The following is a 25,000-nucleotide window of genomic DNA, read 5'->3' on the forward strand; positions in this document are numbered from 1 at the left end:
AATAATAATGAATTCGCACATCAAGTTAAATGCTAGAGTATACATGTCAGCCAGGTATGTTTAGTGAAGCAAATAAATTCTATGTATTTTTCTATAAGTGTGAGTTCTCTGGATTTGCAACACCTCAAACACTACAAGATTTCACTGAAAAAATCCAGTTCACACTTTCCATAAATGACCATGTCACTCAGGCATCCACTGCATCAGAATTTTAAATCATTACGTGATCTGATGATTTTCAGATGGAGATACAATTTTTATTTTTTTCTGAATGCTACTTAGTTTCAAAACATTAAGAAATGTGTAGGTTTTTTCGCATTTTGAAGTTACGCCTCTATGTGGACACTTTGAAGCAGAGCAAGTGTTAACTGCAGGGCCCTGGATACATCTGAATGCTGGCTTGCCTATACCACTGTCCTGTCCTGTCCTGGCTTATTTAGATGCAATCATTCTGATGCCCCCACGCTCTATAAATTGGGACAGGTCAGTAATGAAAGCAAGGTGGACTCGTCCTGTGTGTGTAAAAGGCAGCTCCAGTATAACACTGACCTGCGAAAGCTTTGGCCTCATCGGTGGGCACTGCCCGGAGGTGGCGCAGGTCGCTCTTGTTGCCCACCAGCATGATGACGATGTTGCTGTCAGCATGGTCTCGCAGCTCCTTTAGCCAGCGCTCCACATTTTCATACGTCAGGTGCTTGGCAATGTCATAGACCAGCAGGGCGCCCACAGCTCCGCGGTAGTACCTGAAACGCAGAGACGCCAACCGGGTAAGCAACCCCAGAGATAATCGCTGTTGGCCAGGACGCAGTACCAGGGATGGCATGAAGGCTCTCACTGCATAGCAATTTGATCCATTCCTGGTTTTTACTCTGAGTTTAGCAAGACTCACTTGAGCTTGTTACCTATACATACTGTGGCTAATTAAGCTTGTATTAAAACCTGGCACAGGTCTTATTCCCATCCCTGACTACTGTTCTGTAGTCTGCTAAGTGAAGTAAAGAGATCAGAAATGAGAAGCTGAACTGCATGATTACAAGTGGAGCAGTTGGAACTGCTGCAAAGCAAAGATGGGACTACTGCTAAAGCAGGGAACTGCGGTGCTGTACGTACGCGGAGGTGATGGCCCGGTAGCGCTCCTGCCCGGCTGTGTCCCAGATCTGTGCTTTGATGGTCTTGCCATCCACCTGGATGCTGCGAGTGGCGAACTCCACCCCGATGGTGCTCTTGCTCTCCAGGTTGAACTCATTCCGCGTGAACCGGGAGAGGAGGTTACTCTTCCCAACGCCGGAGTCTCCGATCAGCACGACTGGGGAAAGAAAAAGAAAACCTTGATGACTTACTGCAGTGAATGAAACCCGAACTAACCAGTAATCAAACAGACCAAGCATGTGCTGTTTACAAGGCAACTGCAGCTCTCCTCTGAACAGTACAAGAGCAGCCAAAGAGATACAGTACCAGGGGACGGAAAGCCCCCAAACTACCCTCACAAGATCCAAAGCAACAAACAGGAACAAACATATTATTGTTATGTAAATGTATCATTTTATTGTGTGTGTGTATATATATATATATATAGAATTTTTTTTTTTCTCACTTCAGCCTTGGTTACTAATGCATCTGTTGCTAAAAAGCAATTTGCTTGTTTCTACACAGGCTTCCTGAGAGAAGCAGCGGCCTGGATCTGTCTACAGTAAATGAATCATACATTTTATACTCGGTAACAAAACTCATTCAAGCTCAGCTTTGTCAGATTTTACAATCACATCAGAAAGCCCCATTTTAAACCAGAGAAGCTGCAAATCCTCAGTAATAGTCATAGATTAACCCTGCTGTAATGAGCAAACCCTTCGATAATCACTGGTATTGTAGTGTGTGCTCTACTGCTTTAGCACTGAGCATGTACTGTAAAGTACTGGCTGAGAGTGGCGTGTGACACAAATCAGACATTTCAGGGCGCCCTGCTCGAGCGTGGGGTGCAATAAGTATGAATTTACTTTAAATGTGAAGCAATGAACAGTGATAGAATCAAGAGTAATTTGAAATATTTCAAGGAAGACTGAAGTCGATGCCATGTATTGTCAATTATAGTTAACAAATGCTGTTTATCATCTTTTCTTTCCCCAGAGAAAATATACTACAGTATACCGACTGTTTTCCAATAGTTTTTTTTTTTGTTTGTTTTGTTTGTTTGGTTTTTTTTTTTTTTTTTTTTTTCAAGAGCATGAAAAAAGTAACCTTGCAAAATGAGTATGTGAATGTACTGTTATACAATGCAGTGTCACGCTGCACTGGAAACACTTCAGTGTGCTGCAAACCCTTCCATCGCAGGAACGCATTCATTGCACAGCAAAATTTCCTGGCCCACTGCAGCGAATGACAACTAAATCACTGTACATTTTGAAAAGCAGCCATCATAATCTGCCAGCCCCCAGCAGAGTCAAGGGGCCTTATATGACATTTATTAATATTTTACATAAACACCCACCCACAATACTAAGCAGAAGACCTGGGGCCGGTTTCTCAAAACATTCAATCTGGATAATAGTGACCCGGATTTTGTAATCCTATAACTGGGGATGAGATTACTTTTATCTGGATCATTTTGATCTGATTTTTTTTCAGAAAATGGTCACTGCTGGCTTACTTTTATCCAGTTTTCAAACAATTCCGATTACGAAATTGTTTATTTTTTTGAAAAATAAGAGGCGATTTGAAAAATAAAAAAAGCTGAACATAGCACGAGTTCTGTTTTCAGGTAAATTCTGGGTCGGAGGCTGTCTGTATAAAAGGGATCATCTGAAATGTCAGCTCCCACCAAGCTGTCCTGCAGAAGTTATGACTCAATGATATGTTTTCCTATTTAAATAATGCTCTGCCAATTGATACCTTTGAAAATGTGTGCAGCTGATGAGCAGTATGAGCAGCTTGCATTCAGCAGCTCTGATTTTAGCTTCAAGACCTTGAAGGGAAAGCACGACACCTGAGAGCGTTTAATAAAGCAAGACAGTTTGCACATCTGACCAGTGCAGGCGTACCCAGAGAATCCTCACATCGATGTAGTAAAAGATCGGATTACAGTCAAACGCAATGTGAAATACCAAATAGACTGGTGCAAAACCAAGGCAGTCATCCTGTTTACCATGTAGAGTGTGTCACACAAACGGACGCACACGGTTTGCACACGGTTTGCACACAGTAAACACCTGTGTGCTCCTGTTCAGTTTCAAAGGAACACTTGCCTTTGTTCCTGTCCCCATTGTTTCACTAGCCCTGTATGACCACGGTCATCTTTAAATGAACTCTTAAATGATCCAACACTAAAGTGGACTGTGGGCAGAAGTTTTAAATAATGAGCCGTAATAATACTGAACTTTCTGAAAAGCACAAGTTCAGCATAAGATGATAGCCTTTAATTTCAATACAGGCCATCACTGTCAGTGCCCAAAACACAGCTTTCGTGGTACGCAGAAATCGTCTCAGTCTTTACCCAATTGTCATACAGGGATGGTTTGTCTTCACACGTTTCTATAGCAATTATAAAAGAGCAGGTTTTATTTTATACTCAACCTATTTGACTTCTAGCCAGCCCAAGCTGACACACTTCCTCTTATTGCTGCACTCAGACCCCCTGCTCCCTAATTAACAACTCAGCACCACTGACAGGCTCTCTGTGTGGGAGAGGCCAAGTACTGAAGAGCCGGGGAGGTCATACCTGTCATCAGGAGAGACCCATTAGGAGGCGCAAACTAAAAGAAAGAGAAGAAAATGTACAGTGCGCTCTGTCCAGAACATCCTTGTACTGTAATCAAGACTTATATAGATAGACACACACACACACACACACACACATACATATATATATACACATTACACACTGTATTACTGAAACAAACACGTTTCCTTCAAACCTAGACAGTGTCTGGCAAGACCAGTGTTGGTTCACATACAGGCTACATTGTGCCCTGTGCATTCAGTCAGTGTACCTCCAAGCACTGTCAGAAACAGCCTACATCACAAAACCCTGCCCAGAATGCACACTCATCTTAGCCTGCTGCTCACAGCTCAAAGCAGTGCAATTACTCATTGCTGCTCCTGTTTGCTCACTCTCAAACTGTTGCAACACACAATACTCTTCTTACAAAAAAAAACAAACAATTCTTTCATTTACATCTAACCAAGTCCCTCACTGATCTCCCTCATCCAGCTATCTGTAACCGAGAATCCAGGCTGCCTGAAATTACATCCTACTGCACTCAGTAGGAAGGTTACAGGAATGCCACACACACACTGGAATAATACAATGCACTACAAAAATCCCTCCTTGACAACCACACTCTGGGTGTAGCAGTTACTTTACATTTAAGAAGGGATTGTTTAAGAGAGCCACAGCCCTGTGCAAGGCTGAAATGAAGACTACAGATTAACAGAAACGATGTCTGATAAACCACGACTAGAAAGGGAGAAGGGAGAATACTTCAGCAGCACAAGTATGTCAAAGTTAATTCACACGGCATAACAGCTTTGTAATCTCTCATGCCACCGGTTGCGCCATTTCGTTGGGGTCCTTTATTGGTCTTTCAACAAAACAAACAAAAAGGTGGTGATGCCGGGAAACAAATTATTGATTTGCATAATGCGTGACAACAATAACCATACAGCTATACACTTGCGCTGTGTCTGGGAAGCGTCAATAAATATCATGTATTTCTGATCTCAACCCTGCAGCCTGCACAGTGTCTGTAACCCGTTCCACCCGAAATCCCGCAGGGGGTATCACGGAGGCTTCAGGAGGGGCTTTTGTTTTTGTTCTAACCCAGCTGCGTCTCTATACACTGGAGAAGGCATGACATTGTTCATAAACCCAATACAACAGAAAGTGTGTATGAAAATGCGTATAAATCTTTTGTTTCCAAAGGAAACAATCGCAGTTCAATTCAATACACACATAATACCGGAGCAGACCGTTTTCAATCAGACACTGTTCATATTCAAAAGGTCATTAACAACGCTGGCGTCGCTGTTGAATAAACATCAAGCCTACGTTACCGCACAGAAAAACTGAACGTATTTCCTTTTTTTTTTTTCTCCTGTTGCCCAGTAACCAAACAAAAATTATTATTAAAAACAGAATAAAGGAGGCTCTTACCTTTAAACAGATAATCATATTCGTCGTCTCTGGTCCCCATTGTGGTCTACAATAAATAATCAGGCGTTAAAAAATAAAAGATTAAAAGCGAATGTGTTAAAAACGCAGACAGCTTAACTCCTCTCCAGCTGATTTTACACCCAGGACCTGATCGCCCGCCTGCACTTCCGGGGTCGCGGGCGGGGTTAAACAAGCAAAACGTTATTTTAAATAAAGCTAAAATACAATGAATCGACTGCCACAGTATTATGCTTGACTGGCGAGGCTGATTTTGTTATCTGTCTATCTACAAATAAATGTAAGTGTTAAGCGAGGGCGTTTTGCTGGAGGGTATGACGTAATGTTCTTCCAGACAGGTTGCCCATCCCTCCTCACCTCGGCTGGCAGTGTGGTGCCGAGCGCCTGATTAGTGCCCTTTCCATTTAGCCAGTGGGAATAGGGATCACAAGAGCATGCGGGATAGTGTCTGTTAACATTGACAATAAATAAATAGAGAAAAGCGGAAAGAACAGGTAATATACATTTTAAAGCAGAAATGTAAAATATCAGTTTCAAAGCAGAAAAGTAAAATAGCAATTGGGAAATAAAGAAATATGCTTAGAAATAAATTTTCAATGAATTGAAAAACTATTTTTTTTTTGTGACTCAGAAAAAACTTCGAGCCAGCCAGGAGTCGAACCTAGAATCTTCTGATCCGTAGTCAGACGCGTTATCCATTGCGCCACTGGCCCTGTGAAATAGCATTAACCCAATCGTGATACATGTGGGGTTCTTGCACATTGCGCTACAAAGCGCTTGAACGATTTTGATATTGAAGATCGTTTGAAATAGGACCAACACATTGAAGCCTTCCCCGGTGGGAAGTAAAAAAAAAAAAAAAGGGAGGGTAATGCAAGAGCTCTCGAATCTCCTCCCTCGAGAAGCATGAAAACAGATTAATTCAGGCTGGTGTCGAGCCAGCCAGGAGTCGAACCTAGAATCTTCTGATCCGTAGTCAGACGCGTTATCCATTGCGCCACTGGCCCTCTGAAAGGTTTTTTACCCAAACGCGACACATGGGGAGTGTTTTTTGGCAGTATCCTTCAAGATGGGCCAGACACCAGCCTGAATTAATCTGTTTTCATGCTTCTCGAGGGAGGAGATTCGAGAGCTCTTGCATTACCCTCCCTACTAGCGGCGATCCTTACTTCCCACCGGGGAAGGCTTCAATGTGTTGGTCCTATTTCAAACGATCTGATGCTTTATGATCATTTCAGGTTTTACTTTACACCGCATGAAATCCTCTTGTGTCGCGATTGGGTTAATGCTATTTCACAGGGCCAGTGGCGCAATGGATAACGCGTCTGACTACGGATCAGAAGATTCTAGGTTCGACTCCTGGCTGGCTCGAGTTTTTTATTTTTTTCTGAGTCACAAAAAAGTTTTTCAATTCAGATAATTTAAAATATCAAATAATAGCACCATGCACCAATCTATCTAACGCCAGTAACTGTTCAACATGTACTTAAGTATTTTAGTTAAATTTAGCTCTGTTATATGCCACGATTGCAGTCTGCTGGGTGTGCGCGCTTGCATGTAATGCTGCTCTCTGGTGGTGAATGGTTTCAAGTGGTGGTCTGGATTTATTAAACCAGCTGAAAAGTCACGCGTTTATAGTTAGTGGGTGAGTCGGCGATGACAATAACTTTCATCCCCTGTATGATAGCCTCACGATGCATGGCACAATTCCTAACTGGTGTGCTTGGTTAGAACATACAGTAAAACACGATGCTGTATGTATGATTCGTTTTAATAACCTGTACTTTTCATAAGCAAAACACGGGATATCCATTGCGCCACTGGCCCCATGCATTACATACTGATATACCATCTAGTGACCAGCGCTGAGGCTTCAACGCGCGCTTCCTGAGTGGAATGTGTGCACTTGTGCACGTGATGTTGGAAATTATTTGAAGAATATAAGGAGACCACTAACGCTAAACATTTCATTAGTCTGCTTTCCTTAGATAACATCTTTCATAATGCTTTCCTTAGATAACATCCTTTATAATGGTTTCAGTGGAATTTGTGCAATCTAAAATGAAAAACAAAAACAAAACACAAGCTTTAGTTTTTACTATAAAAGTTTTAATAAAGTCATGAAATACAAAACAAGCGTAAAAAAAAAAAAAGAGATCGGATCATATTTACATGTTCAATATATCTGTACAACATTTACTTCTTGGTAGTGTCAGACTTGTTGAGTGAGGCAGTGGGGCTAATACTGGGAGAGCTTCTTGGCTGATGTTACAGAGGACAGACCTTGGTGTGCTCCATGGGATTGCTACTATTATAATTTTTAACATCTGAAACAAAACACCTGGTCAAATTAGGAAAAAATATTCATTTAGAAATATAATACAATCTAATAATAATGTAAGCCTGTGTTCCTGGAGCGGGTTCAGTTAACAGTTCCTACAAGTGCTAGTAAACAGTGTAACCAACAGAGGCTTAATAAAGCTGCTGTAAAAAGGGGGCACTCAAACGGGCTGATTCTGCTCATCATGTAAAACACTGCCAATCTAATCTCTGCAGTTGCTGGTTTCTATTTCATGGTGGTTAAGCTGGACAGACCGCTAACAAGACATGATCCAAGAAAAGCATTAATTCCCAAATTATTAAATCAATGCAACTCTTTATTTAAAACCAGGGAATGTCTTCAAGGTCCAGATTTGGCTAGAATAAAATGGAAACAGCCGTACACGGTTCCAGCACAGGTTTAAAATCAGGCTGGGATCTTCTGTAAGAATAAAACATAACATTTATACTGGACTGTGGCACTTTGATTTTACTTTCCTTACAGCAGGATTCTTTCTTGTATTTTATGGAATTTTGCATTTCTTTCCCAGTAGCATTGCTGACCATGTTGTGTTTATACACTAGGGGGCGCTGCAGCATCACACTCAGAGATATCTCACTGGCAGCGATGTTGCAGTTTAAGACCCACCAGCTTTTCTTGCTATCCATTAAACTTTCTACAAAAAATGCAGGGGGTGCATCTATACCAATTCTTACAAAAAAATTGACTCAATATCAGAAACTAAAACCTGGGTGTACAAAAAATAAAATGATAAATTTCAAGCCAGGTCACACATTTGATGAAATTCTAAGACCATCTTAAAACCCCCTGCCCTGTAAGAATAGCAGCTTCTCTTTACAATGGGTTTTTGCGCACATCGATGATCCCGCAGTTGGAGGGCAGCAGGCTGGCATTGAGGCTGGACCTGCGGAATTCGCGGCATGGTTTGGCATGTGGCAGTGGTGGGGTGCCACTCCACTGTGCCGGTGCCCTGCCTGGGTGCAGAACTCTGTTCCCAGGGGGCTCCGAGGTCATTTTCTGCCGCAGCTCCTCCATACCCGATTGGTCCTCGGTGGGGAGAGAGGATCGCCGCCAGGTGGGGGGCAGAGGGGCATGCACGAGATCTCGAATCTCCTCCCTCGATTTTAGTACCCTCTCCAGCCTGCTGGGCTGATCTCCACCTGCATTCCCGCTTTCTTCAGTTCTGCCAACAGGAGGCAGCCTTTCTGAACTGCCTTGTGATCTTCCGGTCAAGTTTAACACTGAAACGAGAAGGATGAACACAAATTCATTCAGGCTGCTGTTGCACTGACTCTTCAGATAATGCCAAAAGATGCAGATTATAAATGGGGTGAAAAAAAAGAGACAAATGAACTGAAAGCAGCCCTTACTTTTGCCTTGGTCCCCTGGTTGGCTGGACTGCCTGTACACCTCCCTCAGTTTATTGGCGAGTTCCTGATTGGCCCACTTGAAGTGGCTCAGCTCCTTTCCCAGGTTGTGGATCCAGCTCTCATACTGCCTCTGACTCCCTGCCAGCCCTTCATCCATTTGCTCTGCAGAGAAAACCAGGAGCGAGAGTCAGACTCCCTGACTAGCACTAGCATGTCATCAGGATGCGCGTCAAAAACCCAGAAAATCTGTAAACTTTCCATCGCAACAAAAGGAAGGAAACATCCTACGAAGAGCCATACATACAACATACATCGTTCCCTCGTCACTGGAGCTTAGTGTCTAACTAAGAAAACTCTAGCTGTAGAAGCAGCATGCAGCAGCCGTGTGCCAGTGTGTGCCCCCACCTCGGCACTGCTGCAGCAGCAGCTGCACGTTCCTCTCGTGCTCTTTCTGCTGCTGGGTGAGCCTCCTGTCAGTGTCCAGCTGCTGTTTCTCCAGCGCTGCCTCCAGCCACAGGATGAGCTGCTGCTGCTCCTCACAGCGCATCTCCAGCTCCGCCAGCACCACCTGCAGCTTGCGTTCCTCCTCTCGCAGACACACCACCTGGACAGGCACACAGACAGTACGTCCAGCGCTTCACTGATTAACACGGACACACTTACAGCAAGAAGACAACTAAATATTACAAATCCAGATGAAAGCAGCTGATGTCATATTGGTTTAGCTCAATGAAACAAATATTTAGTCATAGAGCCACGCTTAACTAATTTATTCCCAGTGAACAGGATGTGTGTGGTGGGGACAAAGTCCTGACCTTATCGAAGTATTTACAGAGCAGGGCGCGGGTCTCCGAGGCAGACAGGTTGCTGAGTTTGGCCATCAGGTTCATCTCCCACTGGGACAGCATGCTGGCGGAGGCTCGGAGCACACGCTGCCGCTGGCTGATGGCTTCGTTCTTGTACTCGATGGCAGCGTCCAGAGCCTCGATCGCCTCGTCCAGCTGGAACAGGGTCCGCTCCTCCTGCGTGGGGACAGGGCAGGGCAAGCTTAGCCTCAGGAGAGGGGAGGGGGTGGGGTGAAGGTCACCTTTATCCAAGTGTGAGAAAGACAGGGCAGGGCTTGTATGAAACCAAAGTTTGCAGAAGCCCATTAGGGTTAGGTATGTTATAGGGTGCGGGAAGATCGAAGCCGATTTTCACCCTAGTAAGGTCAGAGAGGCAGTTTAAGTTTCTTTTTTTCTTTTATAAAAGTAATACAAGCAGTCTGACAGGTGGATTATTAGTTTACCTCAGGGGAGAGCAGGCTGCCCTGTCGCAACTTGTTGTCCAGCTCGGCACGCTGCTTGAGGAGCTGGTCCTTCTCGATGCGTAGGTTGGAGATCTCCTGGCGGATCTGCTGGGAGTCCTGGGCGCTGCTGCTGCGGAGTTGACCGCTCCTCTCAGAGAGCTCGCGCTCCAGGGACTCGATCCTGCTCGACAGGAGCCCCATGTCCTTACTGAGGGCCTGCAGGGAGACACACGAGGGAAAGACATGTCACTTAAAGACATGCAAACACCTTATACACATGGGACTTCATTCGTTCTTCTACTGTCCACTCCTTACGACACACAGACATACTGACTCATCTGCAGTACCCACTAAGTCACACAAAGGGCATCATATAGATACTCATTATTATTATGCATAACTATTTACATTACAGTCTTACTCTTGAAGGTAAAACTTATAAGCCTACATTTTTGTCTACATAACTGCTATGCTCTGAGTGTTTAGATGACATGGTTAAGCAAATTTTGTAGGAATCACACTGAAGGATCTCCGAAGTCTAAAGGAGAGACGAGCACGCCCCCGCAGTGAGTGGTGTGAGCTCACCTGACTGGAGCGTAGCCTCTTGTTCTCCAGCCCGCTCCTCTCCTGCAGCAGGGCCTCTTTCTTGGCCAGGATGTCCTCTCGTCTGGCCAGCTCCCCCTCCAGCTCATCCAGACCTCTCCGCTGCTCCAGGACGCGCTCCATCTCCCCGTCAAGCCAGCGCTTCTGATCCTCAATCTTCTGCAAAGACACAGCGAAGCGCGTACATCAGGAAAACAGCAGGTGGGAATGAAACGCGCAAGACCACGGAAAAAACAACAATGCATCACAGCAATATTCACAGTAAGAAATCATGTGCAGTAAAACCCTGTCTACAAGACCAACTGGGTCAGAACGCTTTCCACAATCACCTTACCAAAGAATGATATCTGGTGCAAGACAATCTGTAAAGACTCGTTAATGAACAATACAAAACTGAACACGTGCTGCTGTGCGGTTTGGCAGAACTAGTTTTTGCAAGTCTCCGATAACCCCTACAGTTGTTATAAATTGCACTGGTTTACAAGGAAATAAGGAGTGACTATGGTCCATTACAAATACACACAGACAAAGATTTTCAATCTCTTTTCCCTGCCACCCCCAAACAGTTTCACACATTTGCTGTGGTGTGCTATTCCCATCACAGAACACTCTGTTTCAAAATACAAAAATGAAACATGATTTCTTTAAGTAAACTTACACAATGTGTTCACTGCACCTAGGAGGAAGGTTCTGATTTTTTAGATTTCTAAGAAAAGAAAGGCTCCGATACTGAAATGTCTGGAGAGGTTGGAAACGTTTGTCCTTCTTGGTTACCTGCTGCTCCTCCAGAGAGATGACAGAGCCGTTGCTCCCGCTGCGTCTCTTTCGCTGGAAGGCAGCAATCTCCTCCGTCTTGATCCTCAGGATCTTCTGTTGCTGCTCGTTCTTTATCTCCAGCTCCTAAAGACAGACAGAAAAAGGACAGGAGTACTCAAAAGGAAACCAATAAAACTTGAATCTACAAAAGTGAGGTCAAGCAGCAGTTTAAACCCAGCTGCCACTGTTAAACAGAGCTTTACATTAGACCAGTCTTCATTAATGTCTTTCGCATTGTATTATTTTGTTATATCTTGTCTAATTTTATAAGTAAGCTTCCTCAGTAATACTGTATACCCTAATGTGTTTGAAATGCTGTTAAAGGGCATTCTTGTGCTTTGTGAAGAATGACAGCCAGGATGCCCATGGCTCAAAGAATATAATTAAAACTCAGTTATCCTCGATGGTCAAGTCACTTGATAATCACTATAAATGAGTTGCACCCAGCTATAAGGCTGTCTTGTTACAGGTCTCAGTGGTTCACCATCGAGCAATATTAATAAAAAACTGACCCCATTAAGCTATGATCAATGACGAAATACTGCCATTCAATAAAGCTGACCATGTTTCCCAGACAGCAGCAAAACAACTAGCAATCCACTAAGCCTAGACTTGCACAGGGAACCTTGAAGCCCTCCTACTATGACTCAGGGGAAATGTAGGCGTGCAGTGGCTACCTTGACCCGATGCTTGCCTCTCTGCATCTCGCTCTCCAGCCTGCGCTTCTGCTCGCTCTCCTCTCGGAGCCTGCGCTGGAGCAGGTCCTGCTGCTGGCGCATGCTCCGCACGTTCCTCTCGAGCTCCAGCACCCGCCGCTCGCTCTGAGTCGAGAGGGAGGCCAGCTGCGCCGTGTCCCTCTGCTTCTGCTTCAGCACCTGCGAGACACACACAGGAGCAGCCAGCGTCTTTGAGCAAGAACGATCACTTCCCAGAGTCCCTGCCCGGCACGCTGGGGTGGGTTAGACTGCTTTACCAAGAGTTTACAAAAAACTCCTAGAACAGAACTGGGAAGTACATCTATTTATATATGACAGGCCCTTCAGCCATGCTTCAAAAGAAGCACATCACCACGCTGGTAACATTTCTGCTGGGTCATTCTGCAAAGTCATTTCCAAAGACACCCTTTAAAAGTAAAGCACTTGCAAATTCACAGCAGCTATTCTGATGTTTTTTATCACACCACATGTTGTCTAAGCATGAACCATGCGCCACGAACAAAATTATAAATATGCAGGCAGATTTTTTTGTATTCATCCTGGGACTGAAATAACCCATCATTGTAACCTTTATAATAATCATTCCTGGCTTGCATGGGGTAACTGATGTCAATAACAGCAATCAGTTTCTTTACAAAATAAAACTGTACGCGGTATCTATTTAAAAACGCTCTCTGAAGAAAACGCACTTCAATAAAGGATCCTCTTATCATTCCGTCAGGGCAGTGACCAATGTATGTACCATACTAAATGTGATGAGGGTTACAGACACATTGACCAATGTATGTACCATACTAAATGTGATGAGGGTTACAGACACATTGACCAATGTATGTACCATACTAAATGTGATGAGGGTTACAGACACATTGACCAATGTATGTACCATACTAAATGTGATGAGGGTTACAGACACATTGACCAATGTATGTACCATACTAAATGTGATGAGGGTTACAGACACATTGACCAATGTATGTACCATACTAAATGTGATGAGGGTTACAGACACATTGACCAATGTATGTACCATACTAAATGTGATAAGGGTTACAGACACATTGACCCTCGTCAATGCTTATTATAAGTCCTGCACTATACTTTGTAGCTTTTGTTGGGTTTTCAAACAAACCGATGTAAGATAGCTCATTATTAGGTTGTTACTGGAAGATTGTACCCACCTCTATGGCTGTTAAGGAGTTAACAGTTTGTAAACTCTGTTCTGAAAAAGGACACCAACCTGGAATTTACTCTGCGCAGCTGCAATTTTCTTGCGGTACTCCTGTGCCTTGGACCTGTCGGACAGGTCTCTGGGCTCCCTGACCTCCAGGTCCTGCAGCTGTCTCTGGGCTTCGTTGAGCTCAGCCCGTGCCTGCTCAGCCTCTGCTTCCAGCTCCGAGATCTTCTGGCTGTACTGCTTATTCATAGCCTGGGCATCTTTCCCTGCAAGGACAATAGTTTCATGCTGATGTGGGGGAGGAGGAGAGCTCTGGGCTATAGAAAGCAAAAAGGATCTCAGATAAAGCTAAGATATTTGTACACTGATGGTATGTTTGGGGCGTGTGTGTGTGTTCATCCTGATAGAAATATATTTCTACCTGTTTTAATCAGCTCCTTGATGAGCTCCTCCTTCATGCGGATGTTGATGGCCAGCTCTCGGATCTTCTGCTGTGCCTGCAGGAGCCCCCAGTCCTGCTCACCAGGGCTAGGAGGCAGCGGGGTGCAGCCCCCCAGAGCATCCCGCAGCGCAGCGGCTCGAACCCTGCAAGGGGCTACAGGGGGGCATGATCACAACCAAATCAGACATCATTAATAACGACAAAACACTCAAAGGTGGTAAAATTACACCAAGTCAAATTTATAGAATCAATTATACAAACAATTGAAAAGTTTATTTACAAGCTTATTTTCACACACCAATTACAAACAGATACATTGTCATATAAATAAAGAAGAAAATACAAACATTTAAGATCAGATTTACAGATTGCCAGCTTCCCCAGACTGCCTCTTTTCTGGACGTGGAGGGTGTAAAGGTATACATCCGAAATATATCCCTATTAAAACCTGCAACCAATCATGTTCTATTTTCCTTCCATCAGAAGGATCGTACCTAACAAATATTCTAAACAATAAACCAATGACAGCAATAAGTCTGCTCACTCACACTTGAGGTGGTCGCTGTGCAGAGGGGGGTAGTTTCTGCTCTCAAGTAGCTGGGAGACGCCTCCCCTCTCTTTTTCACCTGGACCCGCTGTAGGCAGCTCTCTCTTCATCCAGGTCGGGCTCGGGGTCCTGCAAGAAATTATTCACTTAAACTGTTGACCATTGGTCCTCGTTTCACAGACTGATGAACAGATGGCTTCATATATGCTCACGTACATCAAGAGAAGGTTTCATCATAATTGAATAAGCGCTTCTCCACTGATGTAAAAACATAGTATTATGGGTGGAGATACAGACTAATTCTCCTTTTTGCTTTCCTAAATCTGAAATCCATCAACATTTAGAGTCATGCCAGTGCACAGCAATGCCTCTGACTAGCTTTGGTGTTTTCCTGAGACAGAATATTGATTTGAAGAGTTCTACTTAAAGCACTGAATTGGCCAATCTTGTCACTTACGAGAGATTTATTTTTGATATAAGAAAAACATCCTTTAATATAAATGAAATGCATAGCGCCACTACTATTCTCACCTCAATTTTCCCCTTATTTTCTTTTCCTCCTCTAAGTTCTTTTCCGTTGTTTTACTCCGAGTGTCCGAATCATCACTGAACTCCCGCTGCCCCTCCCAGTGCTCCTGACTGCGGGACACACACTGATTCTGGCTCTGCAGTCCAGCCAGCGGGTTATCCAGAGAGCACGGAGATCCTGACTGTGGGCAGGAAACACAGACTCATGTTTTATTTGGAATACTCTTTCCTCGAGACAGTCACAATGCTTGGTAGAAACAGAAATAACAAGGCTTTTCTTTTACTTATAGGACTCTTCAAATCCTAATACGAGTTGACACAGTACAGGGACTTCAAAAATGAGTAACAGTCCACCTTGTCATGTTGGACCTGTGTATTTCCTGTGCCAACAATACATTTTACAAAGCGCCATTTCATTGCCAAAATGTACCTTTTTGGAAAGGATTCTTCCACTGTCACCATTGGCTAAGAGGCTGGAATGCACCATGTTGAAGTTGCATGGGCGTGTGGGATCCACGGGAGCAGTGTGAGGTCTCCGTTTCACATCCTCTAGTAACTCAGATACAAAGTTGCTCGGCTTAGCCACACAGCTCTCCATCTCAGCAAGAAGATCTTGTTGATCCTGAAGTTTGTCACTCTGAATAAACAAACCACACGTTTGTTACATTTTTTATTAGAAATAAAGTTTAGCAAGGTAATTATTTTAGGGAAGCTGGTAGTGCTTACATAAATTGATAGGGAACTAAAACAAGCAGTTACATTTATGCTGGGTAAACTGCATGAAGGTTTGCTTTGTAAATCAGACCATAGCAAATATTTTTCAATGTGGTTCACTGCTGATGGGGTTTCCAGATACCTGCTGTTTGTACTGCTCCATGGCATCCTCAAGAGCAGCCAGGAAATCAGAGTTCTCCTCCTCCAGTCTGTGTACCCTAGCCTGCAGCTGAGCAATGTACTCCTCCCTGTCCGTCTCCCACTCCTTACCTCCCTGGTCAGGACCCTGCAATCAATCAATCAATCAATCACACGCACACACCAAGACCCTGCTCCTGACTTTAAGAAACAGATTTATCGTAATTGTCTTTTAACTATGTTTTCTACACACGTCTCCTCAGGGCTGCTGAAGACACCCTTCCTGATAAAAAAAAAAAAGGTCATATGCCCTTGAATTAAAGATAGACTAAGTATGGCTTCCTGGAACAATGCAATTTGCTAATGAGTTTATCTCTTTAATCATAAGGTTTAAAAAAATCAACATTTGAGAATTGTTTTCAACTTTTTAGAAGCCAGGTTTTGTTCCACTCAAGAGCATGACTGAAAAGCTACTTTCTTGACTTAAGCTTTTCTTATTTAGCGGTGTAGTGCAATTTAGGCTGACAGACTGCATAAATTAAGTTGATGTGGGATGGTATGCTACATATATTTTCACTTGCATATCCAAACAAACAGCGAGTGTATAACCTACCTGATATTGAGCTGCTTCCCTTCCCTTCTTCAGGGCTCCTGTAGTCTCCTCTGCAGACGTGCTCTCAATGCCGCTGTCCAGTCCAGAGGCTGTGGTCAGCTCACTGCGCTCCTCTTCCACAGAACACTGCCACTCCTTCACCCTAAACACCTGCCCAGGGTTCAGGGTCCCCTCTGCCTGCAGCTCCATGAACAGCCTGTACGCAGTGTCCGTGCACGTCCTGTAGTGGGCACTCTCTGCCCGCAGCTTGCTCAGCTCTTCCCCTGAGCCCCGGGGGTTCTTGTCATGCTCCAGACGGGCGATGATCCTGGTTTCAGAGCGTTGGCGGTTCTCCAGGGCGCGCCGAAGGGCCTTGATCTGCAGCTGTAGCCCCTCGGTGCGGTCCGGTTCGCCCCGGCAGTTCACCGTGGCACGGTTCTGAATGTTCTGGGCCCGCTTCGCATAGTTCAGGGAGTTGAGGCTCTCATCGAAATCAGAGGAAGAAGGACTGATGCAGGTGATCATCAGGGTTTTAGCATTGCCCCCCAGAGAGTCCTTTAAGATCCTGCAAGGGAAAGAAAAGGGAAATAAAGACACCTTTTGAGATCAAGGCAGTAATTATGTCCAAACTATAGCCCAGTCTCATTACTTGCATTTTTGAAGGATCGTGCTTCATATGAAAGCTGAAAAACAGACCTAATTTTCACATGCAATTTTCTAGGCTTTCGAAGACACTCATGGTAATTGTGGAATTCAACGCGCAAGGACATTCATAACTCTGGCCCATCTTTCAAACTAATCATTTCAGGTTTTGCAAGGGTTTTAAAAAATGTAAAGTTATATTATATACAACTGAATTTATTGTATTGTACTGACAAAACTGTTTCCCAGATTGGATTGCCTAACCTATAGTGATAAAAAAGCTGTAGCCTAGCAGTACCTGGTAATCTTAGAGTCCCGGTAGGGGATGTGTGTGCCTTTTCTCTTAGGGTCTCCTAGTGCCCCAATAACATTCCCCAGTGCTAGTAGCCCACTGTTGATCTGGATGCTCTCCTTCAACCTCTCTCCTGTGTTTCCTGTTTTTAAGATGCGCTCCGAGCCGGCCAGGTCAACAAAGTGAAACTTGGAGGTGAGGACGTGTGGTGTGCTGTGCCCAGCCCTCGAGCCCTGCCGCTGCTCCATTGCCACGGTGAAGATGGTGTGCGAGCGGCTGGACTGCGGATTCATCTGGGTGGCTCCTGTGTGCCTGGCAGTGTTCCCTGTCTCCAGGAGACTCAGCACCTCATCTAGCCCCTCCACCTCACACTCCTTCACTCCACATAGCACTGCAAACACATACACACAGTCAAAGCTGCTTCAGAAAATGAAAGACGGGGCAATAGAGGGAACAACATCAGCATTACTGATCTCATCTGGGCAAAATTACATTGATAATGACCTATTCTTCAAAGAAAGGGTATTACAACTACTACGATGACGTTTTGTCACTATATGATTTTAACTACACTTTTTGCTCAAACACTGATAATATGAGTTACTCCATTCCACCTGAACCTCACTTAATCTCCAGCATGACTATTATCTGTGTCAGTACGTGCCTGCTCCACGTACCAACATTGCCCTTGTCATCCTCGCGGATGCGGATGTCTTTGCTGGCTGTCTCCACCTCCAGCAGGTCCCGGAAGTCCTCCTTGTACACCTCCAGGTAGGAGACCCGCACAGAGAAGTCACTTAGGTCATTCTCATCCAGCAGCTTAAAGATCTCAGCCACGGCTCGTGGGATGATGCCCTGCTCCTCATCGCTCAATGAGGCTGAAACAAAACACCTCATTTAATCACACATGCATTGAGCCATCCCAGCCTCACACCTCACCTGATTTCTGTACTTTCAAAAAACATCAGTTCTACTGCAAGACGTGATCTTGCACTCTCCTCTCGCTCAATCCCACTCAGATATAAAAAGGCATAAACTGGACCCTACCAGAAAGGAGTTTTTACATCGCTGATGAAAGTCATTTATTTTTTATTTTTTTTTGCTTTTTAAAAACATAGTTACCATGCCTAGGGTAATGTTTAAGATTTGTTCTTTAACGGGTTTACAGCAGTGTCACTAGGAGGCACTGTCAAGTCTAATGAGAAAGGGACAGTGCTACTCAATATGTGTACACATAAAAGGTTTTGAGTAGCTAAAGAAAAAAAAAAAAAAAACTCACATATATTGGCCTCCCCGATGGTGTAGGTCTTGCCGGAGCCCGTCTGCCCGTAAGCAAAGACGGTGGCGTTAAAGCCCTGGAAGAAAGCCTCGACGAGGGGCTGGACACAGGTGCTAGAAACCTCCTCTTGATCGCTGGACTCCTCGAAGACAAAGTCAAACTGGAAGTGGCGATCGTGGCCCAGCGTGACTCTCCTCTCCACGGAGTCGGCAGTGATGCAGCTCTCATGGCTGTGCAGGAGCTCCTTGGGCAGCAGGGGGCGCACTCTGATGGCCACCTGCACTGAAGTCTCCTCGGCCTTGGCCGGCACTTTGGGAGCCATGCCACTGCCAATCACCAGCCACTGGTGCTGCTGCTGCCGTCTGCCAGGGCCGCCACTGAACCCATCTCAGGGTTCCCAGAGCAGGAGAGTTTCTGACAGTGCAAAATACAGAATCAAAAGTCATTAATAATAATAGTTGCACAAAACAGGTGTAATTTTACTGACAGCCTGGATCTGCTCATCCAAATTGTAAGTTTCCTCCTCGTGATACTTGAGTCACTCAAATGTATTTTAAGAAGAAACTGTTTGAAAAACCGTTCAATTCCTTGTGTACCCCGGTGGGGGTTACCACGTTTAGCTTTATTATTCTCAATTAGGAATGGCGAATGGTGCAACTACAGCTTCTCTGTTTTGATATAGCAGATGGATCAGACTGTGGTTCTCTTTCATTAGGGACACTGGAAACTAGAAGGTGCAGGAGAGTGCAGGCTATGAAAACAATCTCACATTTACAACCCTAGTTTTGAAACGTATTTATATTAACTGAACCACAGATCTCTTAAGAAACAGTAATCAGTAAACATGTCCTCATTTTCCAAGCATGGGCACACTTCGTTACATCATGGACACTTAACGTGTTAAAATCCCCCTTTTTACACTTTTGTATAGTTTTAAACTAATTGTAATCTATTGTTTACAAACATTTTATTTTACTAAACCCATAACAAAGTTATTTTAATTAATATCTATCTTGGTTGTGCACGAACCCTAACTTAGCTAATTATAATATTCCTACTAGACCGCATAATGCAAGTTATTAATATTTACCAGTATGCACAGAAACTCCCATGTTTACCGTATCCCTTTAAACCGCTATTCAAACAAGTGTCAGAAAGTTTAACTTTGCCGTCCCGCAAACAGTAAGGAGAATTCGAGATAATCTATAACATCCCCCAACTCACCTCTCCCGGTTCTACAAACGAGGTAATATGAGGGGTGAACTCTAACACTCGGCACAGAGTCCAGTACTTCTTAATTAAAAAAAACTTTTTCAGTGTTTTGTGTTTTGTTTCTGCAGGTTTTCAGCGCGACAGCTCCTCGCACAGACACAAGACCTTGCAGTGAAGCTGGTGATGGCGCACGAGAATGGCGTCATGGGGTAAACTCGGCTGATGCCCCCAGATTCTCAGATTTTATTAATGCTTCTTGTGTTTGTTTGTTTTTTGTTTTTTTTTTTATGAATTTGCAAAATAACATATTTAACTATCAAAGGACATGTCCTTGCATTAATACTGCCCACCACGTTCTGCTACGTTGTATATTTTTCGTATCTGTATTTCATTTATATTGATTTGCCTAAATACATCTTATGCTAACTGTTCAATAATTTGCGGAGCTGTGCATCGTAGCCTATTTCAAAACAGCACGACCCTTGCACGTGTCTTATTTTAATTCAACTAGTATCTGCAGAAAATAGAACTGGTGCAATTCAAAGCGTGGGAGAAGAACTGATGGTCATACAACATTTGATGTAATCTTATTATATTAAAGTAAATCATTTATATTGATCATCGCCAGTATACATCAATAAAGCCCTTTGAAAAAAAAAAACATTGAGGGGAAATCAATAATCTTTATTAACAATGTTATCATTGATCTTTGTCAATGACTGCAAGCAACACCCTCGGTGAAGTTCCAAATGCATTCAAATGACTGAACTAAGAACTTGCTGTGTTAGTTATTTATTAAGTGTCCACTAGGTGGCACATGGAGCATCATGAGTACATTGTGAAACCTGATCATAAACCTGAGTACATGATTCTGAAACCTTATCATAAACCTGCTGATAAAGTAGACAAAAGCAACCTCGTGGCATCTATAGAAAGACTTGAATGCCAAGCAAATGATGCTCTCTTGGGGTTGATTTTTAAGACCTAAACAGCAGCAGTGTGAAACACTCTTAAACTCAAACTGTATGTAGCCAACACCTGAGTTGTATTGTTAAAACAAACAAACAAACAGACAAACGAACAAGCAAACACCATCAAGGTTGAGATATTCTTCTTTTTAGATCAGTGAAATAGATGACATTCTCTCAGCCAGCAGTCTGCAGGGCAGTAATTATCATGAAAAAGATAGATATGTTTGAGCACTAGAGCCAAGCACTGAGCTAACACCACCCCAGACTTGGGTGTCTCTTTGCCAGAGTTAATGCTCCTCCTGGCTGGAGGGACAGAATGGGAGGCCCTAAGGAAGACCAGCTGGATTGGTATCACTGCCACACAGCAGCAGCAGGTTTGTGGGTAGCTGCGAGAAACGCTCCCCTCAGATGCTAGTCGTTAACAGTGATGCTTTTATTAAAGATGACATTTTAAAGGGTTGTTAATCTTTGTTCAATTCTAAGATATATTACCCAATACTGCTGCAAGGGAAGGCTTTAAAATGAACACTGCATTATTTATTTATTTATTTATTTATTAGCATACACCCTTATCCAGGGCTACTTACAATTGTTACAAAATATCAGTATTGCATTATAAAATATCAAGGTACAAGTTATCACATAATACAGGTTTTGAAGATTCAAACAACTGCTTCCTCATCACAGTGATAGAGGGACAAGTGGACATTTAGTCAGTACTAATAAGATGTATTGATTTTAAAGTGTTTGTTACCCAAAATCAAAATGACTCGGAATTTCAACAGGGTTGCATTTATTTTATTTATTTCAGTTCTTACCCTGCTTGCCCATTCAAAAAATCAGCAAAGTAAAAAGTATTTCTCAAAACAGGTCATGTGATATTTGAATAGTGCATTTGTGACAGACTGTGTAAGTACTGGAAGCACAAGGAAACATGCTTGCCTTGCAATAGGACAGTGGGTTAGTTAACAAAAATACTAGAAGCAAATCTCCACTTTCATCTTCACAAGGTATCCCTTGAGAGGAGATTGTCAGCCAATCTATCAAGCTCCAATATGGTAGGTAATAAGTGTTTTCCTAACTGTGTTTGTTAAATGACAGTTTGCATAGCTGCTGTACATACTGTAGGCAGTGTGGTGTGAGGGAGTAATATCTCTATATTCCTTGTGTTTTACCCTCTGGGCTCCTTATGCCTTTTAAACTTCACCCCTGTTAATATGAGCTTTCCAGATAGCCCTATAAAAGCTGTAAGACATTGAAACTGTCTCTTTAAATGAGTAACTCACAATGAATCCATTTATACTGTACTGGTGAGGTCTAATGAGCACTGTGTGTAATGAACCTCAAGCTCTTCAAAATCACGGGAACAATCCCACACGTGTCTCTGTGACTACTAGGCCAGGGCTGGTAATTCAGAAGTGGTTGCCATGGAAGTATCCATGGAAACATCCTACACCATTCTGGAAGAGTTGAAGGTAACACCCACTCCCATTGTTCAGCTTCTTTAATGCTTACTCATGGCCAGAGAAAAGCTATCAGATAAAAAATGAGTAGCGTGAAAATGTGCCTTTTACATCCTGTCTGTTTATCTATCTATCTATCTATCTATCTATCTATCTATCTATCTATCTATCTATCTATCTATCTGTCTATCTGTCTGTCTGTCTGTCTGTCTGTCTGTCTGTCTGTCTGTCTTTGCATCATAGTATTAGCATCATAGCATGGCGACAATTAGGAGTCAGGCTCCCCATAGCATCCTGATTTAATTGTCATCATTTTTGCTAAATACAGGACTTTTCCTTTTATCAGGACTTCCAACAAAAGGTTTTCCTTGGATACCTTGAGCCACTCATGGAAGGTGCAATGGGAACCATCGTGTAGTTGCTATCCATGCAGTCTTCATGCTAGTTCAGTTAGATGTGTGTGGAATTTCAGATACAGCCCAGCATTGCTTTTTGGTACAAAATATACAAAAGCAAAACCAAAGGTGATCTGAAAGTGACAATGTGAATGTGCTGGCTTTCTGTGGGCGGCTGCACACACATGGTGCTGCAGTGCTGGCTGGGAGACCAGAGAAGTATCCGAGCTGTGGTGCTGGAAGGGGTGCTGGGAGTGTGACAGGGGGCAAGCTCTCCTCAACCCAATGCCTCCATTGATTTCAGCTCAATTGAATTCAGTTCTTTATTACTGAGCCAGGAGGAGAAGCCACTGTGATCCACAGCTCATTTCCAAGCACATTTCTGAAATGACGTCAGCTGTCTCAATTACAGTTGAGTTTTATCTAATCATAGGCTTCTTGTTTGTTTTGAAATCGGCCCCAAGCTATCCCTGTCTGGATGAGATATAACTGAGAAGTTTTCCAGAGACTGTTTTAAAAACCAAATTGCCCTACTTACAAATTCTTGTCGTGCAGGTCACATGGCATTATGTCTTTTGGATGAGTTCAACTAATGACCGGTCTACTTTTGTGGCCCCTGTAAAGCGAATGAACAGGTGAATCACATGTGTGTCTGACGAGAATATCCTGAGCAATGAGGTAGACTGTGACTTGTTGTCAGGTTACATTGTGATAACAACAAAATCACTAGTCTTCCACATCGGCCAAGACCACTGACTGCCCCCCTGTCTTTGAGTGAGCTTCTTCAACCAACCAACTGCAAGCTGTTTACTTACTGTTTCCATGGGCAAATGGGTGTACTGATTTAGTATTCTAAACTATAGCACAAGGGCTGCATTACAAAAAAAGAAAGAAGAACAAGAAAATCCATGACTTTAGAAAAGCGGATTAACCCATTAAGTGCTGCAGGACACACTGTAATTTTGTGGAGAATTTTTAACTGGCACCTACCTGTTACTGAAATGCTCTCTTTAACTATATCATTATGGTGACTTGTGTTTTATTGAGTTACGTCTAAATGTAATGTATCAGATCACAAGTACAACTGGGGGTCTGATTTTTTTTTTCAAAGAAAAATGTGTCTGGTACTTAATGGGTTAATCTCTGGATGAAGGAAATCTGTTTTCTTGGAAAACCCTATAAATCCCCATTGATGTAAATAAAGCAGCTGTGTCTCGACCGTGAGCAAATGACTGCGGCTTCAATTACCGTAGCATCTGCACTGGATGAAAAAAAGGAAAGAAAAATACAGTTGCCAGTTATTCATTTGTTTATGGCATCGTGAATCTGTATTATTAAAAAAAAAACTTGTTTCTTCCTCACATAACAAACCCATACCAATCAATTGCCTTTGCTTCAGTCACATTGAAATCATGGCAATAAACTTTGCATTTGTGAAGCTCCTGGCAGGCCTCATGTCTCTTAGAGATTTTATAATGGGATTGCAGAGGTTCAGGTTTGTGCTACATACATTTTATAGGGCCAAGCCTTAACAATTTATGAGCGTATAAAGGGATCAGCATTTCATAAACTCAAAAAAGCCTCATGAAAGGACCCTATTAAACATTTTGGACAGCGCTGAAACTCTATAAACGTTTATTACAAACCTCATGGGTTGGCTCATTGACCTACTGGAAGATAGAATGACTCTAAAAACTAGCAGGACTTTAGAATGCTTTAAACAGTGGCATTCATTTCAAGCAGCCTAAATTATCCATTCAAAAATAAAAACATTTGTTAGTTTGTAGGGGCATTAATACCCTCTGCAGCAGATCGCTGCCCTTGTCTTTCGTTAAATGCCCTCACCTTGGGGATACAGGCATGCCAATGGAACTGGCAGAACTTCTACAATGTTGATCAATCTTCAAGCTCTAACAGCACAAGAAAAATGTAATTAGACTCCCAGGAAACACCTATGGAGTTGATATTTGATGGCAACCTCCATCACAATGTTAAAACTATTTTGTAATACATTCATTTTTTTTGTGTGCCAAATTGCATTGCAAAGGGATCTGAGTGGCTCGTCAGCAACCTCAAATTGCTGTCACGATAAAGTTGCAGCTAACCTGTAATCTGCTCTGCTGCTGGCTACCAATTTATTGCATACTTCCTGATTTGTCGTTTTATGCATCCTGTTGGAGCTGCTGTAATTGGCCATTGTATTTCAAGTGCACAAACCTGCATACTGATTTGCGGAAACAATAAACACGCAAATATGGTCTGGGATTAGCTGAAAGGAGTCAGTGGTAAATGTCACCAGAGTGTTTGCTG

The 25,000-nt window shown here is 43.2% G+C and overlaps 3 protein-coding genes and 3 non-coding genes across 6 annotated transcripts in view; 2 read left to right on the forward strand and 4 right to left on the reverse strand.

The window, feature by feature from the left end:
* Positions 1–469: 469 nt before the first annotated feature.
* On the reverse strand, positions 470–5,477 carry LOC121304388 (ras-related protein Rab-11A-like). Its single transcript, XM_041235488.1, has 3 exons — positions 5,147–5,477; positions 1,111–1,306; positions 470–743 (listed from the first exon to the last, which is right to left on the reverse strand). Exons 1-3 carry the CDS (start codon positions 5,184–5,186, stop codon positions 485–487), a joined length of 495 nt encoding a protein of 164 aa, XP_041091422.1. The 5' UTR covers positions 5,187–5,477; the 3' UTR covers positions 470–484.
* A 327-nt stretch (positions 5,478–5,804) lies between these two features.
* Positions 5,805–5,877, reverse strand: trnar-acg. Its single transcript has one exon. It is a non-coding gene; the product is annotated as a tRNA-Arg (tRNA).
* Positions 5,878–6,098: 221 nt separating this feature from the next.
* Positions 6,099–6,171, reverse strand: trnar-acg. The gene has a single exon. It is a non-coding gene; the product is annotated as a tRNA-Arg (tRNA).
* A 291-nt stretch (positions 6,172–6,462) lies between these two features.
* trnar-acg lies at positions 6,463–6,535 on the forward strand. The gene has a single exon. It is a non-coding gene; the product is annotated as a tRNA-Arg (tRNA).
* A 716-nt stretch (positions 6,536–7,251) lies between these two features.
* On the reverse strand, positions 7,252–20,037 carry LOC121304415 (kinesin-like protein kif7). Its single transcript, XM_041235554.1, has 19 exons — positions 19,874–20,037; positions 18,650–19,063; positions 18,048–18,248; positions 17,377–17,761; positions 16,458–17,001; positions 15,849–15,992; positions 15,423–15,629; positions 14,996–15,174; positions 14,466–14,593; positions 13,897–14,070; positions 13,539–13,741; positions 12,260–12,457; positions 11,541–11,666; positions 10,749–10,925; positions 10,164–10,379; positions 9,691–9,897; positions 9,281–9,479; positions 8,876–9,037; positions 7,252–8,746 (listed from the first exon to the last, which is right to left on the reverse strand). Exons 2-19 carry the CDS (start codon positions 18,969–18,971, stop codon positions 8,340–8,342), a joined length of 4,179 nt encoding a protein of 1,392 aa, XP_041091488.1. The 5' UTR covers positions 18,972–19,063; positions 19,874–20,037; the 3' UTR covers positions 7,252–8,339.
* Positions 20,038–22,259: 2,222 nt separating this feature from the next.
* LOC121304144 (Fanconi anemia group I protein-like) overlaps positions 22,260–25,000 on the forward strand; it is a 15,383-nt gene continuing 12,642 nt past the window's right edge. Inside the window, exon 1 of the mRNA XM_041235109.1 lies at positions 22,260–22,307. Within this exon, the coding sequence (XP_041091043.1) occupies positions 22,260–22,307 (48 nt within the window). The remainder of the gene's footprint in view (positions 22,308–25,000) is intronic.

The sequence above is a fragment of the Polyodon spathula genome, chromosome 37 (assembly GCF_017654505.1).
Source record: "Polyodon spathula isolate WHYD16114869_AA chromosome 37, ASM1765450v1, whole genome shotgun sequence".
Classification (NCBI taxonomy): Eukaryota; Metazoa; Chordata; class Actinopteri; order Acipenseriformes; family Polyodontidae; genus Polyodon; species Polyodon spathula.

Excerpts from the sequence above, each read along its gene's own strand:
- LOC121304415 (XM_041235554.1), bottom strand. The coding sequence starts at position 18,971 with ATGGCTCCCAAAGTGCCGGCCAAGGCCGAGGAGACTTCAGTGCAGGTG. Across the intron at positions 15,630-15,848 it reads TGGAGCAGTACAAACAGCAG|AGTGACAAACTTCAGGATCA; the intron begins GTATCTGGAAAC and ends TTGTTTATTCAG. Across the intron at positions 9,898-10,163 it reads GCAGCCTGCTCTCCCCTGAG|GAGGAGCGGACCCTGTTCCA; the intron begins GTAAACTAATAA and ends GTCCCCACGCAG.
- LOC121304388 (XM_041235488.1), bottom strand. The coding sequence starts at position 5,186 with ATGGGGACCAGAGACGACGAATATGATTATCTGTTTAAAG. Across the intron at positions 1,307-5,146 it reads ATATGATTATCTGTTTAAAG|TCGTGCTGATCGGAGACTCC; the intron begins GTAAGAGCCTCC and ends TTCTTTCCCCAG. Across the intron at positions 744-1,110 it reads TACCGGGCCATCACCTCCGC|GTACTACCGCGGAGCTGTGG; the intron begins GTACGTACAGCA and ends TCTGCGTTTCAG.